The sequence below is a fragment of the Chelmon rostratus genome, chromosome 15 (assembly GCF_017976325.1).
Source record: "Chelmon rostratus isolate fCheRos1 chromosome 15, fCheRos1.pri, whole genome shotgun sequence".
Classification (NCBI taxonomy): Eukaryota; Metazoa; Chordata; class Actinopteri; order Chaetodontiformes; family Chaetodontidae; genus Chelmon; species Chelmon rostratus.
In genome coordinates, this window is record NC_055672.1 from 14,171,366 (window position 1) to 14,194,505 (window position 23,140).

The 23,140-nt window shown below is 43.1% G+C and overlaps 5 protein-coding genes across 8 annotated transcripts; 3 read left to right on the forward strand and 2 right to left on the reverse strand.

Moving 5' to 3' along the window:
• Positions 1 to 2,757: 2,757 nt before the first annotated feature.
• On the forward strand, positions 2,758 to 3,762 carry LOC121618315 (protein FAM181A-like). The gene has a single exon (XM_041953740.1). The coding sequence runs from the start codon at positions 2,758 to 2,760 to the stop codon at positions 3,523 to 3,525; it is 768 nt and encodes a 255-aa protein (XP_041809674.1). The 3' UTR covers positions 3,526 to 3,762.
• Positions 3,763 to 3,946: 184 nt separating this feature from the next.
• Positions 3,947 to 15,905, reverse strand: LOC121618311 (ankyrin repeat and SOCS box protein 2-like). Of its 3 annotated transcripts, none has more exons than XM_041953736.1 (11): positions 15,502 to 15,905; positions 13,092 to 13,187; positions 9,778 to 11,871; positions 9,015 to 9,220; positions 6,373 to 6,542; positions 6,039 to 6,194; positions 5,690 to 5,935; positions 5,435 to 5,606; positions 4,690 to 5,290; positions 4,440 to 4,593; positions 3,948 to 4,307 (listed from the first exon to the last, which is right to left on the reverse strand). In XM_041953736.1, the coding sequence occupies exons 4-11, from the start codon at positions 9,134 to 9,136 to the stop codon at positions 4,177 to 4,179; spliced, it is 1,752 nt and encodes a 583-aa protein (XP_041809670.1). In that variant the 5' UTR covers positions 9,137 to 9,220; positions 9,778 to 11,871; positions 13,092 to 13,187; positions 15,502 to 15,905; the 3' UTR covers positions 3,948 to 4,176. The 3 variants fall into 3 exon arrangements, with proteins under 3 accessions (XP_041809668.1, XP_041809670.1, XP_041809669.1); XM_041953735.1 differs by having other exon boundaries at positions 9,015 to 9,249; XM_041953734.1 differs by lacking the exons at positions 9,015 to 9,220; positions 9,778 to 11,871; positions 13,092 to 13,187; positions 15,502 to 15,905 and adding an exon at positions 6,892 to 7,025 and having other exon boundaries at positions 3,947 to 4,307.
• Positions 11,830 to 13,971, forward strand: si:ch1073-416d2.4 (coiled-coil domain-containing protein 42 homolog). Its single transcript, XM_041954042.1, has 9 exons — positions 11,830 to 12,043; positions 12,165 to 12,210; positions 12,395 to 12,571; positions 12,678 to 12,835; positions 12,923 to 13,005; positions 13,087 to 13,259; positions 13,339 to 13,449; positions 13,547 to 13,663; positions 13,744 to 13,971. Exons 1-9 carry the CDS (start codon positions 11,937 to 11,939, stop codon positions 13,969 to 13,971), a joined length of 1,200 nt encoding a protein of 399 aa, XP_041809976.1. The 5' UTR covers positions 11,830 to 11,936.
• LOC121618316 (ubiquitin thioesterase OTUB2-like) lies at positions 15,399 to 17,907 on the forward strand. The gene is made up of 5 exons (XM_041953741.1): positions 15,399 to 15,674; positions 15,763 to 15,881; positions 15,963 to 16,047; positions 16,770 to 16,961; positions 17,089 to 17,907. The coding sequence occupies exons 1-5, from the start codon at positions 15,594 to 15,596 to the stop codon at positions 17,293 to 17,295; spliced, it is 684 nt and encodes a 227-aa protein (XP_041809675.1). The 5' UTR covers positions 15,399 to 15,593; the 3' UTR covers positions 17,296 to 17,907.
• Positions 16,105 to 22,605, reverse strand: ddx24 (DEAD (Asp-Glu-Ala-Asp) box helicase 24). 2 transcript variants are annotated; one of them, XM_041953733.1, is made up of 9 exons: positions 22,518 to 22,605; positions 21,423 to 22,303; positions 20,865 to 21,335; positions 20,629 to 20,782; positions 19,206 to 19,718; positions 18,470 to 18,545; positions 18,140 to 18,328; positions 17,926 to 18,055; positions 16,105 to 17,838 (listed from the first exon to the last, which is right to left on the reverse strand). In XM_041953733.1, exons 2-9 carry the CDS (start codon positions 22,297 to 22,299, stop codon positions 17,567 to 17,569), a joined length of 2,682 nt encoding a protein of 893 aa, XP_041809667.1. In that variant the 5' UTR covers positions 22,300 to 22,303; positions 22,518 to 22,605; the 3' UTR covers positions 16,105 to 17,566. The 2 variants fall into 2 exon arrangements, with proteins under 2 accessions (XP_041809667.1, XP_041809666.1); XM_041953732.1 differs by having other exon boundaries at positions 21,423 to 22,593.
• Between the last annotated feature and the right edge of the window lie 535 nt (positions 22,606 to 23,140).

Sequence of the window (23,140 nt, forward strand, 5' to 3'; positions counted from 1 at the left end):
TGAGATTCATCCTGATATAGATATAATGGCATCCTTGTTGTCTGCAGTGAAGGTGATCCATTTGTCCCATTTTCTGGGAAAACTGTGGTCTGACTCTGACCTCCATATTCCCCAGGGAAAATGGCATTTTTTCCATCACATATATCTCCCATACTAAGCAAAGTGTTTAAGGCTGGGAGGAGGCACTACATACATACATTTCTCTTTTGCAGCTAACCTGCACAATTTCACAGAGTGTACAAAGGTTGCTTCCCAACGTCCTCTATATGATCAATCAGAGATACGCAATCGTCCTGTCTGAATTTAAAGGTGTATTCTGTCAGAATATAGTAATCTGTTCACATGACCAGAAGGTGAGAGAATAATGAACATTTATCTCCAACACTGCTGTTGAGTTCGGAGTTGTGTATTTTTAAGGTGAGGTGTGATGACGAAACAAATGAAATTCTTCTAACCAAAGTAACAAGATTTTACTATCTAGAGCTATCATGGATCTGTAAACCCTGATACTTTATATAACTTAATTTTGCTTAGATGATTCTTATATTCTTTGCTTGTGTATCGTTATCTGTAATATTTATCTTTTTTATTGTACTGTAGTAGTGTACTGTAACACTTTGGTCCCCCCTGGGGATCTCTTCAGTCTTATCTTACTTGTAGCCTACATTATTTTAGCTATATTTGAGCGATGCTTACCGTATGAAGTTACACTAATGGATACGTCTTGGACAGCTTCTGCCGAGGAGCTAGTACAGACAGAGTCAGATTTCAGCTTTATTAGAGCTCCACTGGGCTTCTACTAAATAGATTTGTGTTACAGAATGCAAACATGGTGAGGAATGATGGTTCAGTAGTTTGTAACATCCCTGTGCATCATTGCAGAACCCAAACACTTCCGGGCTGAAACCTTTATCTGAGGGTAATTTACATGTGCACCAAAGATATGCAAGTTAGATGCGTATCTTTGGTGCACACATGCAGCAGTTAAAGTGACACTAGTGTGTTGGTATGTCTGTTAGATGGACTGATGGTTAGTTCAGGCAGACACCATGAAACTGGATTAAAGTGGATAGCAAAATATAGAAGAACTTCATCAATCAGCTCAACCTTCCAAATATCTGAAAAGTTCGAAAAACATGGTGTCCACCTGTCTTGGCACAAGGACAGCAACACTTTGTGGGATTTATAGATGCCACTATGCTTCCTCTTTCTGATTCTCCCTCACTTCAAAAGCACAGGAGAGGGGTGACAGGCCAGGGGAGGGGAGCCCCATTGTTAATTGGCCTTTTCAGCTGAGCGGAGAGGTGAAGGGAAGAAGAAGGGAGGAGGACAATAGGGTCCCACTGCCTCTCCAGAACAAGAGGGATGCACTGCCTTAAAAAAGATAGACCAGTCAGAGCACATACAGACCTGCAGGGCTCTCCTCAGACAACCCCGAACTGAGAGAATGAGGCAATCAATCATGTAGCCTGCAGCTCCCTCTGAATAAATGGCCTGTAGCATCGATATAGATTGCAGGATTTTTTTTTAAGACTCCCTGTACTGCTGCTAAAGAGGTGCTTTAAGGGCAGCATAGTGCACAAGCATGAGGTGTTACTTACCAGACAAACGGTTTCCTCACATCTCACTCCACTGGTTCAATGGAACGATAGGTACCCTTTTTCCACTTCAATAAGGGGATGAAGCTCAATTAGCATTTCACAAGTCCCCCTTTCCTCCTCCATTGCAACCTTCCCCGCGGAGCCCATGCTTTCTCTGGGGATTGTCCTGTTTTGGGCCCTTGTTGCCGTTGGCAGGGTGACAGTATTCGAGTGTGCAAACTTGTGCTATTGTCCGCGGGCCAGAGGGAGCCATGGAGACCCCATAATATGACACAGGAAAATGTTTGCTGATGGCAATTCTATGGGCTTTGTCCGACTCTTTCTCCTTCATGACGACTCGATTTAAGTCTCTAAATGTTTGACTACAAATGCAGGAGTGCTATCCAGCTCCTTTCCCTTTGTCCCGCGAGGTTTGAATGAGTAATTCAGCCTTTGTGTCGCTCGATTGAGGGGGCAAACAGAAAGACAAGATTCTTGAGCGTTCAAGCCCCTTTCCATGGTTATGCACTCTTTAGATCCCCCCACCCTCAACCAGATCCTACAGCTGACATCACTCTTGGGGAGGGTTTGAGGGGTATCCGTGTTACAAACTCAACGTTAACAGCTCCAGAATAAAGTTGCACGCATATTTCTGCAGAATGTGCGCTCATTTTCATTCATGCACACTCGGGACTTTAGGAGATGTTTGGCCACCGCGCAGAAATCACCGTGTAGGGAAAATATCGCATCCCCTCAGCGGCTTTTTCCAGATCTCCATGACAACAATTTGCAATGGTGAAGAATTCGATACCAGGGCGCTTGGAGGCTGATTGGGGTGCATTGTGAGGGGCCTGGGGTCGCTGATTGGTTCAAGGAAAGCACCATAACTACAAGGAGTTTATATTCATTCAACTTGTTGAAGTGCTCCCTACTGCAGCCTGGAGAGAAGTCTGTGCTCAGGCTGTGGGTTTGAGAGAGTCTGCACTCATGCAGCAGTGGTGAGTAAAGGGTTATTACACACTATCACCTTTAATTTCGGATTCATCGCAGAAGTCCTACAATAGAGGGCAATGCGCAATTACGCAAAGACTAAATTTGTTTTCTGATTTCTCTTTAGCTCTTGATGGTGGACTACAAATTCTATCATGGACTGATTTGACCAGAACCTTTGCAAAACATGGCAAACTCAGACAGTGAAGTCAAGACGCTGCTGAATTTCGTGAATTTGGCATCCAGCGATATCAAGGCGGCCTTGGACAAGTCAGCGCCGTGCAGACGCTCCGTGGATCACAGGAAATATCTGCAGAAACAACTCAAGCGTTTCTCTCAGAAGTACTCCAGAGTCCCTAGATGCCACACGCACAGGTCTGCTGAGTACGGCTGCGTCAAACCGGTGGGGGCCGCTCAGCAGAGTGTGAAGGTCGCAGAGAAGGTCAGTTCGGTTGCTGAAGGTGTGGAGAACGCTGTGGAACAGGTGCCTATGAGGAAACGCCAGCTACCGGCCTCATTCTGGGAGGAACCCAAGCTGACCCAAACTAAGAGGGAGCACGCACATGTAGGGTTGAGAAAGAACCCTGCAGGCACGTCCGAGGGCAGCGACAACGACAAGAGGAAAAGGAGTTATGATGACGCAAAGGCCGCCCTGTCTGCGTCCAGCCGACGCAGCACCGCGGACAAAGACTCGCTGAAATTGGACCTGACCTCTCACCACTGTGTGAGCGTGTGCGGCTGCTGCCCCTTCCAGTACCACGGACACCAGGTCCTCCACAGTCACATTGTTGTCCCCCACCCGCCCCTGGGGCTGTGGAGCAAAGCAGCAGGGACTGAGCTGGAGAGACCTGAGCACCCTTACGGACAGAAAATTCACACGCACGTTGTGGTCAAACCCATACCGACCAAACCCACCGTCCAGTCACCCATCTTCAGTGTGTTTGGGTTCATTTGAGTACACTACTGATGGATCCGTCACACAAAAATGTGTAAATAGGACTAATTATATCCCTTTTATGCTCTACACAGACTCTTCCTCTTTCAGCATTTGTACATAAGACACTTCCTCAAGCACTTATTGGAATGCTTCATCTATTTTTATTGTTTAAATCTGAAGGACTAAGTTGCACTTGCAGAATAACTTCATCATGTTCGCTTTCATGCCACTCTGATGCCTCCGCGTATCTGAAAACTGACAGTAAGTTAAAAGGTTTCCAATTTTAGGTTTTTCTTAAGTACCAAAAGTCATGCAAATGAATGAAAGCATCCTGTTTTAGTTTCCTCTTTCAACTATGAGAATAGAATGTGGGACATAGATTGCTTTTTCTTTGTCAAAGTAATGTTTGATGGGCACATTTGAAGCAATGCCTTTTATTTTCAAATAAATGATTCAACTTCCCTCAAGAACTCCTCTGGGCATTGGATCATTCTGAGGGGCAGATTAAAGAAACGCACTGTCACATTACATATGTTATAAATAGATGTTTTATACATAGAGAATTGCATTTACAGATTCAAGATAATAGAGACGACTAAAAAAAGAAACACAAAATGATAAATTTAGTCACATCCCTGATGCCTATATTGCTTGACGTTCATCTTGACGTCAGTCGGCCAGGCTCAGGTATCTGATGAGTCTGTCTGGCAGAGGTAGGCTTGTGAGAGATTTCAGTCCGTGTCTCCCCATTTGGGTCCGAATCCGTAATCTGCAAAGGTGCAGCAGTGGACGAGGTGACACTGTGGACGAGACAAAAGACTAAGAAGACTGGGACGTGCATATATTTAGACTACAGTTATGTTGCATGCATGTGCGAGGAAGTGAAAGACAGCCACAGAAAGAGACATGATAAGATTTTGTCTGATGCTTACGTGACTTCCTCTTAACAGTGAGCCATTCTTCCTGGCTGTCCAGCAGTTCGGTGAGCTTGCTGCACAGCTGAACATGACCAACATGCTCCAGCAGCAGGTCTATGATCGGTCCTGCCCATTTACACATGACTGATGATGAGATCCATTCACAGAACTGAAGAAGAAAATCAGACGAAAAAAAGCGAACTTACTGATCAAGAACATACAAATTTCAGTTAGAGTGAAATCTGCTCGTTCTTATTTTTCACACCTGTGTTGGCCTTTCTGGTGGCTCACCGCAGTTTAAAGGCAGCATACTGTCATTCTGCAGAACAAATCCATTGCTGCCACTTCTCACATTGGATCCTCCTATCGTTGGGTGAGGGGCGCTGCCATGTGTACATGTAAAACAAGAGAGGGCATCGCAGCCATTGTCCAGGAGGCTTTTGAGTAGAGGGAGATTATTCATGCAGAGTGCAACAGCGCCGGGGAACTTCGTGGCATAGGACGGGATTCTGGCGTTGGCGTCGGCCCCTCTCTCCAGCAGTAAGGACACAGTGCTGACACAGCCCTGCCGTACGGCCATCAGCAGAGGACTGACTGGGTCCAGGCTTAGACTAGCGCCTGCGTTCAGTAGCACCTCTGCTGTCTCGGCGCTGCCGTTGGCGATGGCGAAGTAGAGGGCTGTTGCGCGTCGATCAGCATACTGGATAGAGTGACTGTGGGCCAGCGTGGCGTTTACATCTGCACCTGTCTTCAGCAGCACAGCTGCCACAGTGCGTCTGTTGTGCTCTGCTGCCAGGTGGAGGGGGCTGATGCAACTGTGGCGGAGCCTGGCTCGACTTGTCACTGGGACAAGCAGGGACACAATCCTGAACACAGAGTGAGGAGGTGAACAACAGAAAATACATAAAGACAACAAACAAAAAGCAGTCTTTATTGTACATTGTGAGTTTTGTATCTGAACACTCTATCATAATGATACCTATTGCAGAAGTTACTGTATCTCAGCTTACTCATGGTGTCCGTATTGGGCAGCAACATGCAGCGGTAGCAGCCCTGAGTTAGTGGGTTTGTTGGCATCTGCGTTTTTAGTCAACAGCACTGCTACAATTTCCTTGTGGCCATTTTTACTAGCCTCATGGAGCGCCGTGGCACCGGCACACGTCTGCATGTTCACATCTGCGCCTACAGAAAAGCATTAGTGTATTAGGACCTTTAAACAGGCTTCAGAAACATGAAAAGGAGGAAGAGCTTGTGAAGAAAAGTACCTTTCCCAATAAGGTAACACAGCGTCCTCATCTGTCCTCGCTGAGCTGCTACAATAAGTGGTGTGATGCTGTAGGTGTTAGGCGGATTGATCGTGGATCCGGCTCTTATTAGTATCTCACAGATCTCTGTGCTGTTCCTGGATACAGCCTCATGGAGGGCTGTCCAACCCTGAGCACACCGCTGGTTCACAGTGGCCCCGTAGGACAGAATGAGGCTCACCATGTCCACATTCTCCAACTCACAGGCTGCAGAAACACACGAGACACTGAGTCATTGCTGCCTGGCTGATATACAGCTATCCATGCTTGTTTTTAGTCCTGCTGTACACAATTGATTTCACAGCTGTACCTTTGTACAAAGGGGTTTCTTTGTTCTTGCTGCTGATGTCAGGGTCTGCGCCTGCCTCCAGAAGGCTCCGCACACAAGACGAGTGCTCATAAGACACAGCGAGCAGCAAGGCCGTCTGCTCCTGCAAGGTGCGTTTGTCGACTGAACCTGGATGGGCTGGTGCAGAAAACGCCACACAAACCAACCGTGTGACATATTTATCATTTGGAAAATGTGCCATCACCACAATGCTTATTTGAATGGATGCATTCTCCTTTTCCTACATTATCACTGAGCCCATGTGACTCAAACTGAACACTGTCTGAGACCCTCAATAATGCTGTCAATGGCATACCCCTCAGTAGGCTCTTCAGGCACTCCGTCTGTCCACAGAAGGCAGCATCGTGCAGCGGTATCCACCCGTCTTTGTTCTCCTTCAGCAGGCAGTGAGCAGCCGATGTTGCCAGATCATTAACAGCCTTCGCATCCCCTCTCCTGATGGCCAAGACCACCGGGTCAACATCTCTTGAAAGGGGGAAAAAAAGCACTTTAATTGACTTACACATGAATGCAATTAAGTGTGATTTCAGACAGACTTCACCACTGTTTGGGGGCTACAATTCTGATGCAACCATGGACCTTAAATCTTTATATTTAGGCGCTTGTTTCAATTTTATTGGCTTCTTTTTAACCAACATAAGCAATTATATTAAATATGGTATGTTATTAAATCGAGCAACACTAAACATGTCTTACTCTTATTCTTCTATAGGGACACAAAAGACCTCAGATGCGCACAAGGACCCCCATCCGCACAGACACACACACACACACACACACACACACACACAGCCTCCATGGCTGCATGACTCACTCCGGCTCTGACGTTACGTCGCTGTGACCGTCTCCTCTCCTCCTGTCTCCTCGCCGTCGCGACAGAACATTATTACATTGACCTCCGGCATTACGGAACTGAGATAAATACTCGGAATAGCTGAATTTTGTCATTATTGATGAGAGATTTGACGGCGGTGTTTGCTCACAGGGCGCAGCGGCGGCGGAGCGGCGCGCAGCGGAGCGGGGCGCAGCTGTGCTCTCGCAGATTATTTTGGGACTGTATTGTCAGGCCGGAGTGTGACGGGTTTAGCCATATATGTCAAGAGACTCGCACATCCAGAGATAAGGCAAACAGCGCAGGAGATAATGCAGTCCAAGCTGAGGTGTCTCCCCTTTCATGAAGTCTTTATTTCATCGGCTGGTTTCCACGTTAAACAACCAGATAATAAAAATCACTCATCTTAAAGGGGGACAATAGGAACGAGTAGTTTAGGAAAAACACAAAACAAGGAATAACAATGATTTCACCTGAAGCTAGACCACCGTCTTTCATGAGTCAATTCTCAGTGCTGAGTGCCACATCTAAAAGTTCCTATAATCAACTGCCATCAGGGCCGTAGCCAGAAAATACAGGGGTCCTCAGTCCCCCAATTCCAACCCAACCCCCCTTAGAAATATTTGACCGGCCACTAAAGTAGTCTGTAAAACCTGATTTAATTTTTTGGTTTTGACATTTACCTTATTAATTTCACAGGATATTTCTATTTTCAGCACATTTCCAAAAGTAATGCTTTTAAAGCTTTTAATATTGTGTGAATTCTTATTTTAAAAAGTTAATTCCAGTTTGGATTGGCATAAAAAGCATCAACTTTAAGATTCAAGGCCAATTTAGACTCAGCATTGCTTCAAAGAAGCTCCTGATTCAGCTGCATACTGTTCCAAGATGCTCAGAGTTTTCCCTTTTTATGTTTATGAAATATGAGAATTGACACTGTTTGTCATTTGTGTGTATTTGTAGAATGTAGACAACTTTCGGAAAACAATTCTGATCACATGATCTTTTTGTCCTCAGTGGTAGCTACAGGAATGACCATAACCTCTGGTGGCCTAATGTGTTCACACCAGAGCCAATGACTTCACTGCAGTGACAGGAGTTATTAATACTCCTGACCATCAGAGGGCAGCAATGATTAATGTTCCTACCTCTAAGCTACACTTGTATTGTCTTGGTTAGATGGGATTTGTGGAAGAAAACCTGCACAATACTGGATATATGTGTTAATTGAGCTTTGCTACAGTTAATAAATAATTAGGCTACATTTGTCTGATATCCTCTACAGTTGTTTAATATTTTTACATAAGACAAAAGTAACGACTAACAAGCCCATTTAAATTTTAGCAATTGCATTTGTGCTATTTAGTTAGATCTGGTTATCGCCAGAAGTAGTGGAATCATAGTAACAGCCTGTGACTTACTACCACAGCAGTCATGTTTCACGGGCTGCAGTTTCTTCACAAGAGGGAGGTGTTTTGAGACTGATAAACCACATGCCAGGTTATGGCATCCACAGGAAATTAAAGTCATAGAAGCAGCATTCAAATCAGGCAGCTATACAGACATTTCAATGTTGCCTCTTACTAGTGTACAAAGAAATAGCTACACTTCCAGTCAGGCTGTCTGCAAGCTCTGCTGTTTTTCTTGCAGTTGCTCTTTTCTTTGTGTGTATTAGATGTAAAACTTGTGCCACATTAGCAGAAATAAAATCATTAACGATAATGGAATCTAATTTTGTCACATTTCACCTTCAGTGTATGTTAATACTACAGAACTGTGATTCAGTGTGTTGCTGCAAACACCAAAACCTTGGAGTATATAGATTTTTTTTATGGGATTTTACCACATAGGTAAGGGGTTTTGGAGAAATAGACACCTGCACTGAGCTAAACATCACATATTTATTGTAAATGATTTCACAAGCACCCAAGTTTCTACCTTAGATATATTAACCACTTAAAATAACTAATTTGAATGTGTCAAAGGGATTACTCAGGGTTGTTTTATTATAAGACATTTGCAAAGGGCAATCTCAAGTGCATGTGCATACTGTACAATACCTGTTATGAAAACGTGTCTTATAAAGTAATATCACGTTTCCTCACCTGAGCAAGCTCACTGTTGAGTTGGCTGAAGTGTGGAGACTCAGGAAGGAGACAGCCAGCCTGTCCTTGATGTCATTGTTCAGCCTCTGGTAAAGAGACCTGGATCTGCTGACTGCGATCATCACAGGAGGCGATGTGTTGTCCACTGTGAGGACTCAGGACATCAAACAGTGTGCTGCTGTCTTCTTCACAGAGCAGTGATGAAGCTGATGATCCAGACCAGAAGATTAAAAAACTAAAACAAAATCAGAGCAGGAATAGCAGCAATTGTAAAAATAGGTTGGCAGTCCTTAAAGCAAAAGACAGTACATGCACAGCATAATACACACACACACACACACTACATACCACTACATACTGCATGAATTAGAGACCACCCTCATTTGACAGAGCTGAAATCTGCACTGGCAGACATCAGAGAGCAGCAGCTCAGGCCATGAGGATAGATGCCTTTTAAGGGCATGTTCAACTGTGTTTGAGTCCACTTGACTCTGCTGCTCCAGAGGCAACACTGATGTGAGGTGTGTGAAGTGCTACAGTGAGTTAGGCAAAGACGTTGTTAAAATAACTCATGAAGCTGGAATTACGCTTTATTTGTTTGACTAATGAACTCGGAAAATACTGACTGTTCAGTATATGTTTCAACAAAGGTAAACACACACACACAAACAAACACACAGAGTAGAGATTTGAACACATTTGGATGACCAATTGTAAAAAATTGTATAAAACTTCTTTAAAGCCTCAACGTCACTCAACTCACCACATGAAAGTGTCCTTGGTTCCTCATTCTCAGAAATGGCTTTAGCGTTACATGTGTTGATCCCCCTTTATAACACTGTGCAATATCCCTCTGCTGTATCAGCTCTCGCATGAGTGTGTGAAGTGTGAAAACATGCTCAGCGAGGACACGACTTTGACAGCTGATTTTTGTGTCACAATCAGTTCTTCGGAAGTGTTTGTGAAAAAAAGCTTCCTGCATCAACAGTGGAGGTGGCCTGTGTTTGTTTCTTCTTTGACACAAACAAGTCCGTCTGGAGGAACTAGACTACGACAGCTCTGAGGCTGTTGTCGAATTTCTTTTTGGCTGACGGAGGCAAACTTGGTGATTTAACTGCGTTGTGAAAGCTGCGGCACTCTTCGATTGCAGTGAATGCTGTGAAAGGGCAGGCTGACACCCAAACAAATGAGCTGTAGTTTATTGTCTTAACAGTTACTTTTAAATTGAAATATGTGATAGGACATGCCGACGCACTGTTTTGTTACATCTCTAAAAATCAGCACAAGGTGGTTCATGGCAGCTACATCTAGAGCTAACATTATAACCATGCTGAAGGTAGAGTGGAGCAGGGCTGCTGGACAAGCAAAGCGGAGAAGATAGAGGCAATACTGACACACAACAGCTCGAGTTCACGTGGAATTTTTCCTCTGAACATTATCAGCTCGTTCTCTGTGACCTTTTTCAAAGGCTTGTCATGGCAAGAAATGCCCCCGCGAAGCTAAGATCCATTATGGGTGGCTCTGTTCCATTCAAGTGCATCAGGAAGCCTCGTCAATGAGACTAGTTGAGCTACATTAAGCTCAGCCCTTATTCACATTATTAATTACACCTGTGGTTTTCCTGTTACAACATGTCACATGAATCAATGAATCACTGTCTGTTAGGTATATTCCATGTGACAGTCCTTCTTCACTCAGAAACGTGGATGTCTGACCTTCATTGTGCAGAATGATGTATGTGCAGTTAAATTAAATAAATTCTGTTTCCACACCTGCTGAAAGGGAAAGTTTCTCTGTGCTTACGCCAGACCTGGATTCACACGTACTACGTACTAGCAGGATTTTCGTGACGTCACAACTTGTTTGGAAACCATCATGGTTCAATATGCAACTTCCACAAGTGTGATGTGGTAACTTGGAAGTTACCCAGTGGCCATACTACACTAAAAACAGACTTTTCAGTAAAGTGAGATACATCTTTCATCCACCATCTTAAACTTTGTGTTATGACAATGAAAATATCTTCACATTCAAAGTTCCTGGAAATTATAATAACAGTCAGAGTGTTTTTAAATGTCTAAATATATGTGCGAGCCTAATGCTTTTTTTCATTTCTGATCAATATTAAGTTAATTGTGGGACACATCCAGTGCTGGAAAGTAACTAAGTACATTTACTCAAGTACTGCACTTAAGTACATATTTGAGGTACTCCCACTTTACTTGAGTATTTCCATTTTATGTAACTTTATACTTCTGCTAGTTACTAGTTTCAGATTACAATTTTTCAAACCCTTCCTGCAGTGAAAACTAAGTATCTCCAAATTATGGGATTTTAAAGGTGAAGTTATAGTACATCGTTGGGAAAATTCTCCTACTTTTAAACTAAATAAACTTTTTGAAGAGATGGTTTAGCTGGGAAATGCTACTTAAAGGATCTGAACGCTTTTTCCGACACTGAACACATCTCACTGCTGAAGTCTGCAGAGGAACAGTATTCATCACAGGAGTTCAGATCCAGAACCCTTCCTGGACCTCAGAGTCCGCAATCCGGAGTTTAGTCCTCCTGGTTCGCGGGAATTAGACCGGAGTGAGCGCTCTTACTGCTCTCCTCGTCTCGGACCTCTAGTTAACGATCTCATTTCTATGCCTCTCATTGACTCAATGAAACAGAACCACCTCCATGGCAGTTGCCATGACGACGGAGAAACGATCCCGACCCATGCCCTGTTGTCTCGCCCGCGTTCCCCGGGCAACAGCCACACAGATCCAGGAAAACATCCGGAAAAGACCGTCGATCGTCCTTGTGATCGTCCAAACGTGGAGCAACGGCAACGGCAGGACGTGGTCCATCATTCCTGGACGATAGATTTGCAAAAAAAACAAAACAAAACAAAACAAAAAAAAAACAACTTAACTGAACATGACGACCTCTGTCCTTCCCGTCTTAGACAGCAGCGACCCTCGTCTGAAACTGAAGGTGCAAAACAGAATTAGAAATATTTTTGTAACTCAGCTGGACGACACCAGGTAGGCTTTCTTTAGCCTGCGCAGTGGGCAGCACGTCGACCTCATTTCTCTTGAAAAACCTTTTTTTAATGTCTAGATTGAAAGTTGTAGCTGAAAATCTACTTTCTTTTTTTCTCCTCAGACACAGAAAGGAAGAAAATATCAACCTCATACCTGTTGTAACAGAGGTGAGACAATAAGGAAGAATGTGATACAACAATAAGGATACATTTATTATTTCTTATTATTATAGTAAATAATATAGGCTAAAGTTAAATAATAATACAGGCTTTGTTTCCATATGACTCACTTTTTACCAGATGGAAAAGAGTTTGAGTGTGTCTGCAGCTAATAGTAGTTTAATATGTGCAGACTTCAAGCAGGATGCTGGAGGCAGGAGTGAACACTTTGCAAAAGACCCTGGTCCTGAAGAAACAGGCCGAGTTGGAGGAGGTGGACAAGCAACTCGCACTCAAACGGCAAGAGTTTAAGAGCTGCATGGAGGCTCTAGCCCAGAGGAGGTCTGAGCTGGAAATAAAGCAAAAGCAGGTGAACCGAAGCCTCCCGAAACTATCATGATTTTGGGGTATGTCTGTCACTGACGTCCAGGTAACGTTGTCTCTAATGCAGTTTCCCTTGGGGTTTGTTTACCCAGACTAAAGAGAGGGCGATGAAATTTGAGAAGTTTGTGGCTGAAAATGAAGTGAAGCGACGGCAGGTGCTGCAGAAGTATGAGGCTGCACGGGAGCAGAACATTTTGAAGCAGAGAGAGATAGAAGATCTGACAGAGCAGCTGAGACGACTGACAGCCAGGTGAGAACTTTAAACCTGAGCCTTAATGTGAGGAAAATGCTCATTAAGACGCCTTTTACCTCAATTTCACCATATCTCATTTCACAGGCAGCAAGTTTTGAAGGAGAGAATGGCAAAATATAAAATCTATGAGGACTACTTGATGAAAACGCTGGATTATCTCCCCAGCAGTACGTTCAAAACTGACTTTTCACATGAGTTCATTACATACTCGCTTGTAAAATGAATGACACTGCACAATCTATTTCCAGCTTACCTTGACAATGGGTCTGACTCTTTGGTTATGCCCATCATTCGGCGCCATGAGACCCTGTCCATCACCCACCAGGACCTGCTGCAGCGTTTGGGGCGCCTGAAGGAGGAGGTGGAGCAGGGTCAGCGACAACTGCGGGCCATGAGGCAGGAGCACAGCATAAAAAAACTGGTCAGACATGCAGTTGTTATGTAAATATAGGACGGCGCTTTATTGAATGACCTATTAAGAGTTTTTATGTGTGTTGCAGATGGCCAATAAGGAACTGTGTGAACTCCAGAGTGAGTTAGAAACCCTGAAAGAGAAAAACAAGCAGGCAGAGGTTAACCTGCTGATGGAGCAAGACCTGTCCAGGGAGAAGGTACGCTTTCAGGATTATGAGCTGGAAATGACCCCTGGCTAATTTGCAGATAGGAGTTTAGGATATAAATATTGTCATATGTGCCGTTATTGCTCAGGTTCAACAAGTGAGAACCTTGCTTATGGCCATCAACAACCTTGCAGAGCAGTGTTATCTCGCAGCATATGGACCTCTGGGAAACATGAACATTCTGACAATGATGGACATGGTGAAGGTGAGAAAACAGTTGATTTTTATCATTCATCCTAAAAACTTTTCTTCCTTGACCATTTGAGCAACCAATTGTGACTTCAGGAGTACATCCTGGATAAGGCAGACACAGAGAAGAGAGCGAGGAGGCTGATGGAGTCGGGGTCTGCAATGACGAGTAGAACAGCTCTGACGGACAGAAGAGAGAGGGGATCGATGAAGAGCCTTGGCAGCAAAACACAAATCAAAAGTTCAAGTAAAGTCAGCAGAAAGAGCGAGACGACGAGTAATGTAGGACCTGTCGTTGTGTTTTCATACCTACAGAAATGTTAGTTTGTTGAGCGTGAAAGTTCCTTTTGGACCTTGGAAAAAGCCGTTTGAATCAGGAAAAATCTATTCATGAACCATGTGTTAAGATCTTTTCATCTACATTTAAGACTGGTTTGACTCTTACATTTGAGTTTGTGTTACAGAGTTTCAGAATACAAAACTCTTAATGCAAAATGCTTTGTGCACCAAATTTTGCACTTTTTTATATTTTGTGTATTTGAGCATGAGAACTTTGCATTTGTCTATCTCTGTAATGTTATTATTGTTGCATTTTAAAATAAAATGGTTGCAGTCAAATCAGTAATACCAGCCGACATGGCGTGTGCAATGGTTTGTCTCAGACTTAGATGATACAAACAGCTATTGTGAGAGATTTGCTATTTAGGATGAAACATTTTAAATAATGAAGACAAAGTATTCCTTGTGATATTCTGCATTTTATTTATGAAATACAGTACATATAACGCTGCAGAGAGTATCTGACTTTCCTGTTGTAATCCTACATATCATGCAGGGCCAGATGTTCCATGTATTTACATTGTCTGCAAAGCAAACGCTTGATTGTGGCCTGCTCTGTGTTGTCAGACACTCTTCTGCAGGTTTTCTTACAGCCTTTAAGTGCAGACGATGATCACCAATTATACTACAATGCTACGCATCCTGGTAATGCAGTTTAAGCAGTAAAACATGTTAAGATGTACTTTAAAGGGATTTAATTTGTCTGTGATTTGCATACCTAAGGATTAAGTAATAATCTGGGTGGTGAGGCTGAGACAACTCGGTGTAGGATACTTTTGATTGTTGAGAGGGTCCTTTGACATACAGCAGTAGTTTTGTCATTTTTAGGTGTGACTCCATTAATGAGGAGCGATCCCTCCCTTGAGCTGTGCAACCCCCACATTCAGGCCTTCAGATAATCAGAGACACATTTATAGATGACCAGTGGTGCCAGATAACCAAGTACATTTACTCAAGAAAGGCCAAACATGAACCCGAGTACTTTGAATATTTACATTTTATGATACTTTACTCTTCTAGACCACTACTTTTCAGTGGTCTACTTATTATGCCTTTTTACTCCACTAAACTGGACAGCTGTACTCATTACTTTCGATTGTATTAAATTAGCCAGACCCTGAGATGTTACTTACTTTGGATAACATGCCTGTGCTTTTATGTAACTAAGATGTTTTTTTATTTAGGATTTTACTTGTTACAAAGTGTTGTTTACACATTTTGCTAATTTTAGCCTCCTAAAGCTAAGGAAGAGTATTCATACCTGTCAACCTAACAGTACTGGCAACACGGGGAATTCCGGGTTGCCACGTTTTGAGCAAAAACAGGTCATGCAGGTTTCTTCAAGGCTCCTTTTTGGGTTTCATCTACGAAGGCAGCTTTAAACCGCCCCTGTACTGTCCCTTTAACACGAGCACGTGGTACAGTAAAACATCCGGTTTCCAGAAAATGGAAATAAAACTGCAGCAATGCTTTGACGCACGGAGTCTTGCCAAACTGTAAATTACGCTTTCTTACGTTGTTTCCATGTTGTGGAGGTCTCGAGCTACGTCGCGCCTCGCAGCCGCTGTTTGGTCTCGCGGACGGTGACGCTGTTTGCCTCTCGAGAGATGGAGGCTGTTAGCCTTGTCTCGTGCAGGGAGGACATTTCTACGCTGTTTCCTGAGCAAACGCCGTGTGCTAAGTATAAAGTAGGCTTCTTAGATGAGGTGGGGCGGTCAGTTGCAGGTACCCTTTTTACATTAACGCCAGTTACTCACACCTATTGTCCTTTGTTAGGATTTAAGCGTCCAGTTTTCCTCCGTGAGACAAGTGCGCGGGGATGGAAACTGCTTCTACAGAGCCCTCTGCTTCGCACACATCGAGTCAATCCTACACAATGCCAGAGCTTTGCAGAGGTCAGTTGTTGTCGTTGCTGCCATTCGTCCAAACTGGAAGTCTTTTCAACTTTAAGGTGGTGTTATTGGTTTCACTTTCAGATTTAAGGAGACAATTATTCAAACCTGCAAAGACTTTTCTTCTGCGGGATTTGATGAGAGTTCCTTCAAGCACCATCTGAACACAGTAGGATAACAATGCTCCTTTTACAGTCAGTTTATTTTAGGTACCAGGTAGCAGTGGGTCAGTAAGGCAGGGATTTTAATAAGCTTGGTAAAAAAAACCATTGTGTTCATTAAACTAAATGAAATGCTCAGACAATAAGGGAAATACATTGTTCGGAATTGACCACTCAGAAATTACTGTATGTAAAGCAATAAAGGTGGAAGCAAAAGCTTTGACGAAGTGACCTCTAACCTATTTGCAAGACACCCTCAAAACTCCAGTTTGGGTAGTCCGTAATATAGTCCTCACAAAGGAAGCGTGTTAATGTAGAATAGATCAAGTTATAATAATAATGAGAATGTTTTTATGGTAGTGGCAACTGCAACAACACTTCACCTGGAGACAAGTCACTTTTCCATTGTACTGTACGGTACTTGAATCTAACATTTCATTAGCATTTCAGTCAGTCCACACTCTTCACTGCACCATGCAGATTTAAGCCATCAATACATTCTATAAATGGAAAAAACTACCTGAAAAGTTCACCATGTGTATATTAATGGATTACATATTGAAGGAAGCTGAGCTGGGGCCACACCACCTCAGAACTGATAAAAATCCCTACATGAGTAGCTCCGTACTACTACTGTGCTCTTGGTTAAGGGTGATTAGTCTGCTACTAGATCTCACTGCTTATTAAGAAGGTGCAGTGAAAATACCTAATGGTTTCTGTTCTATTGAAGGTTGTAAATGTGTTGGAGCAATGCCAGGCTGATGAGCAGGAAGACCGACTGCTCCAGCTCTTCAATGAGCAGATGACCTCTGATGGTGTGGTGCAGTACCTGAGGCTGCTCACATCGGCGCACCTGCAAAATCATGCCGACTTCTTCTGCAACTTTGTAGAGGCGCCTAATCTGCAAGTCTACTGTCATCAAGTTAGTAACAAAGTGTTGCTGCCATCTAGTGACAAAGCATAAGGTCATCTTCTGCTGCTGTAAAAAAAGGGTAAATGAGGGAAATACATCTGTCAGCTTTGGTAATGTCTTGGTTCTCTTCATTCAGGAAGTGGAGGCCATGGCGATGGAGTGTGATCATGTGGACATCTTAGCTCTGTCACAGGCCCTGGATATTTGCATCCACATCGTCTCCATGGAGGGTGATGAACAGCAGCTGGCTCACCACGTCATTCCAGAGGGTGCCGAACCTTCCCTGCACCTCCTCTACCAAACGTCACATTACAACATTCTCTACCCGCGACCCCAACACTGACCAGGGGTCCAGCAGGACTCAGCTCATCTCAGGAATATATCGACTTTGGTTCAATAAAATCTCACCTGGGCTTTAAGACACTTATGAAAACAGATTTTTATAAAGTCTTGCAGTGTACAGTGATTCAGCATCAGGAGATAAAACTTTTGCACATTGTGCAGTAAGTATCTCAATGAATTGCAAGGAATTTATGTAAAACAAATGACATAAATCAACAATTACAGAAATCCTGTTTAAGATGGCCCTTTTTTTAAACATTTCCACCGAAATGTCACTGCTGCTGTTTTTTCTTCTGTTTTTTCTGCCTTGGTGGAAGACATTTCTTGAGATTCTGTTTCTTCACCTGTACTGAAACCCTAGTCAGGGCGCTTTCCATCCCTGCTAGGGGCATGTGAGGCAGGGAGAGCTTTCCCATTTGAGTGGGGTACTTTGTCTTTATCTTGTTCTTGAACACAGGCTGGGAGATCAAATGCTTCAAATGCTTTTTCATCCCCTTCACCATCTTCTGCTGCTCTCTGTCATCTTCCTCATCCATTGCCCGGCCTGTTGACATAATTAATGGTATATTCGGTTGTCTGTATTTGAACATTTTTGAATAAATTGAACATGTTATGTGAGCTTTTGTGTTACCAAGTAAAAGATCCTCATCCAGGTCCACCTCCAGGGCCTCTGCTGCCTGTCTGAACCAGGAGTTGTGGTGCTTCTGTCTGCTGTTGTGGAACTCGATCTTCTCAATCTGTCTGGCCAATTTCACTCGCTCCTGTGGAGGAACACACTCGTCAATAAAATCAAAGATAATCTATTTAAATGTCACATAAAAGCAGGACCTACTGCTGGATCTTACCTTGATTGCTTCAAAGCATTTGGTCTCTATGGGGAACATGGGAAGTTCCTCGTCCTTCCCAAGAGTCTTGTATATCTTTTTGAAGTTCATCATGTCGTCCGGGCCTATGAGCAGCAAGCTGAGACCCTCTTTGGTAGCTCTTGCTGTTCTGCCACTCCGATGGACGTAAGTCTCAGATGTCCTGGGAACCTGATGTCCACAAAAGAACATTATTAGAAATAATTACACCAGGTACAAGGGAGGCCCTCTTTACGCATATGCTGCCAGAAAACATCTAGATCAGCCTTGTCTAATCCATTACTGCAGGACACAGAGTCTAAAACAGCTCACCTGATAGTGAATAACATGCTGGACATTGGGGATGTCCAGTCCTCTCGCTGCCACATCAGTAGTCAGCAGGACACAACTGTGAATGAGATTTACATGTCATATTTCTTTTTGAATTTGAGTTGATAATTCAGAAAAAAATGCAGTAGAGGTCACATTCCAAATTAAGATTGAGATCGCTAAAGAAATGCAAAATAATATTTTTTAAGTAAGTACTATAAAAAAGATAAAGGGGTTAAGAACTGGAAAAAAATGACTAAGTTATAAAATGAATACTCTGAGCATAAATCAATGTGTTAAATGATTATAGCTCTCTCTCTCTCTTTTTTTTCACACTTCCATTGTGTAAGTTTTACCAAGGGAGACCTTGCCAAGATGGCAGCAACACAAGTGCATGTACAAACAAATCAAAGTGCACACTAGTTGTTCTCCACCCTCTGCTTTAAGGAGTGAATTCTCAAAACTTGAAAATCTTACACTATTGGGAGGATTTACTTTAAATTGCAAAACTACTGTGGGTGCAAACTTGTAAATTACAGAACACATTCTATAAAAGGATAAAACTCTCAAATGATGGAACTAGTCATGGGAAACACAACATGCATACCAGATGAGTCTTAATCCCTTAGTAGCAGGTAACTGGATTTTATATTTTATCATAGGGACACAATTATGAGATTAAGTCCCGAACTAAGGCAAATACCTTCAGGCTGCTGCTACAAGTACGTGCAAAACTCACTTGTCCCTTTCGGCAAACCGTTCCAAGTTTTTGAGGCGTTGTTTCTGGTGCATGTTGGCATGAAGAGGCAGTGGAGTACAGTCCAAGATAACCATCAGGGAATTCAGTCTCTTGATACAGTCTATACTGTTGGCAAACACCATGGTGCGACCAGGATACTGGAGCAAGAAGTAATAAAGGTAGAAGTCCTTATCCTCCTTCTGACAGTGGATTCGTGTCTCAGTCAGGGTCTCCACAGTTGCCTCCTTCCTGGTCAAGTCAATGATTTTGGGTTTGGACTTGATCCCCACTTTCTCCATGAGAAGTTCCAGTCTGCTCCTCTGGTCCAGATTCTTCTTCTTCTTCTGCAGAAAGCGGGTGGGCAGGCTGTGAACCATGGTCAGAGTGGCCGAGAACACAAATGTTTGCCTTGTTGGATTGAAATGCACGGTGGTCAGCATCTCCAGCAGACTCTCAAGCTCTGCAAAGTGGCCTCTCTCTACCATTCGATCTGCTTCATCGATGACCAGGCACCTGTACATAACACAACCAAGAGTAAAGTAGCAGGAAAACAAACAAGCCTCTGTTAGTAATAAGCATCACTGAAATATCCATCACACATCTGACATTCCTCTTCCATCTGAGAGCATGAGATCCGAATGCTGTCACATTATGCACTTATTCCTTTCACACTTAGGTGTGAAAGGAATAAGTGCAGGGACCCTGCTGAAGTCTGGAAGGAAGTCAATATTCAATAAAAACAAAATCACCACCTCAGCTATGTGTTTAGCCGTTTAGCTGCTGGCCAGAGCCTTTTGTTTGGAAATGAGTGCACAGGGACCTCTCCTACAAATACCAATAATGTGCAATGTCAATATTAGGTCTCTTTCCTTTATTTCTGTTTCTGCTGCTGTGGCTGCTCTTACAGCCATGAATGTTAAGAAAGTTAATGTTATGGATTGTTTTACTTAAGGCCATTCATGAACCAGTAAGTAGGGCATTTTACTTACAGTGTGTGTGTGTGTGTGTGTGTATATATATATATATATATATATATATATATATTTTTTTTTTTTTTTTTTTTTTTTTCACATTGTACATTTGGAAATTGGCTTATGAGGTCACTCCTGTCTGGCCTATACGAATCAAACATGATCTGTCCCATTTACTTTTCAATGTAAACATAAACTGAATCACGCTGTTTGTCAATGTCAAAGGGATAGATGATAATTCAGTCCTAGCTTATTGACTTTCAATGGCTTTGTATTGTGAGGACATAATCACACCATTAGTGCTGTCCAATTTACTGAGTCAAAGCATATTTAATGGAAAAATATATATTGTATGTTATGCTGAATTACATCAAGTTCAAGTAAGTTAAATACTCTAAGGGCATGTCCACATCACACAATGATACAGGAAAGAGGTGTGAACTGTGACATACTTGAGTTGTCTCAAGTTTAGCAGATGTGGATGCCTCTCCTTGATCAAGTCCCACAGACGTCCTGGTGTGGCAATAATGATCTCTGGTCTTCGCTTTAGCATCCTTCTTTGTTTCTGTTGTGCCATTCCACCCACGACTATCGCTGTTTTGATGTCTGCACAACAGTCACATATTCAGCATCTTGACATTCTATAACTTTGTTTGATTATATAGCTCATAAAACTTTAATGACTTACCTGTGAATTTTGCGACAGCATCAATATGGTGCTTGACCTGAACAGCCAGCTCTCTGGTTGGAGTGAGCACCAGTCCAAGCAGAGGCTGATCCTGACTACCAGCGGGTTTTCCTCCTGCTTCAGTGGTCAGATCAAAGTCAAACTCTGCGTTCTCAATCACCTGAACACATCCGAGCCTCTCATCGTCATCTTGTCCATCAACGTCATGTTCATCTTCACTGTCAAGTTTATCTGTGTCACTTTGATTCTGCTCTGTGATGCTTTCACAGTCTTCTGCCTCCATGTCATCCTCCTCGACTGTTGGTTCAGCTGCCTGCCCTGACTTTGTGGACTCATCTACAGCTGGTAAATACAAACTCTCCACCTGTGTAGTTGCTTTAGTCTTGTCACCAATAGGCTTTTCTGAACCATTCCTCCACTCCAGGATGGTGTGGATCATGGGAATGCCAAAAGCCAATGTCTTCCCACTTCCTGTAATGACAATGCATAAATTAGCTCCACTTATGAAAATAGCACAGATTGCTATGGGAATAAAAAGCAAAATGTATTTTATCTTACCTGTTTCAGCTGCCCCCAGGATATCCATACGATCCCTGATAGCTGGGGGCAAAGCCAGGGCTTGAATAGGTGTCGGTGAACTAAAACCAAGACTGCTCAGGGCCTTCAGCACAGGGGAGGGAACAAACAGGTCCTTCCAGGCACTCACATCAGCATTATTGTCATGAGAGCCAGAAAGTGCTGCATTTGTCCAATTCTTCTGCTGCTTTTTGGAGGGCTTTGTCACTTTATCTTTAGTGGATTTTTCTTTCTCCAGAGCCTGAAGTTGTGATGGAGACTCCTGGTTCGGCTGCTCTTGTAAGACTGTATCATCTTCTATCTGCTGTTTCTGTTTCCTGTTCTTCTTTCTGTTGCTCTTCTTTGCAGGTCTTGATTTGGCATCAGGTTCTGAGCTAATGGCTGCATCTTCTTTAGCTGTTTCATCACCTGCCTCCTCCCCTGCAGCTACATCCTCCTGTGTCACTTCTGCAGAAATGTCACCTGGTTGGACTGATTCCTTTGTAGTCGGTTTCTTAGTTTTCTTCTTCTTCTTGGCTTTTTTCTTGGCTGGATCAGCCGTTTTCTCGTCCTCTTTGCTCTCCAAGTCAATCGTCTCTCCAGCCTCCTCTCCCTCACCGGCTTTCCTTTTCTTCGCTTTCTTCTTCCTCTCCTTTTTCAGTTCTTTAGCTGCATTAGCTGCAGCTTTATCAGAGTCTATCAGGCGGTAATTTGTCAACTCCTCGAAACACACCAGACCCCCCAGGCCCTCCTCGGAGAAGAGACTGGGATCAAGCTCTACAGCTTTCCATTTGCCTTTTATATGGATGCTCTGGTTGGCTTGTTTTAGGAGCCCGGAGGGGAGACGCTTGTTTTTCGGCTTCATCTTCTTTGTCTTCATTTTCCTACAAACAAATGAATTAACGGAGCTCTGCCAAAATGTTAAACCGCCTCCCTCAAACTCAGCTGTTATACGCGTTTGTGTGACGTTAGCTAGCAGCTAAAGTGCCGAGGCACTCCAACTATGTATAAAATGCTCGTAAAAGTAGCAGATACAAGCTTGTTAAACCATTAACAAGTTAACAATACAAATAAGTAAAAACAATGAATAACCACTACCTTTACTGACGGTAGATTTTCGTAATGTCAAAATATCGCTACAGACGATAACCACGCATTACACGAGGGGGCAGCCATGACAGTGTTGATCACGTGTTTTGAAAAACTTTATTTGTCCAACAGCAGCATGCACAGTGATTACTTTCCTGCAGGATGTGGCTGTTCACGTTTCATTAAAATCTATAGAAGCCCACGTGGGACTACATTAAATGAACATGAAAATGCAAACTTGAAAATAAAACTCAAGATGGTATTCCACAGCAGCGTTATACATTTCCAAACATTGTCTCTAAAAGAGATATAAACTATTTTTTTGGAGCCGAACAGTATGCAGACGTTTATCCTTTTTGCCTGGATGTGTGCACGCTTGGTCCCTGTTCACTCATTATATACCAAAAACAGTGTTCTGATTAATTATGCACACAAATGATTTGATTAAATCCAAATGACACAGAGGCACATTAACATCAGTTCTTTATTAATAGGGATCACATAGTCAGGCTTACAGAACAGACCAGCACAAGAATTGAAAGTCACATTTAAGATGAAAAAATGTGCTGAAATAGCCCTTTAAAAGCCTGAATAAACACATTGTCATGTGCCATCACTTCAGAACTGTACAC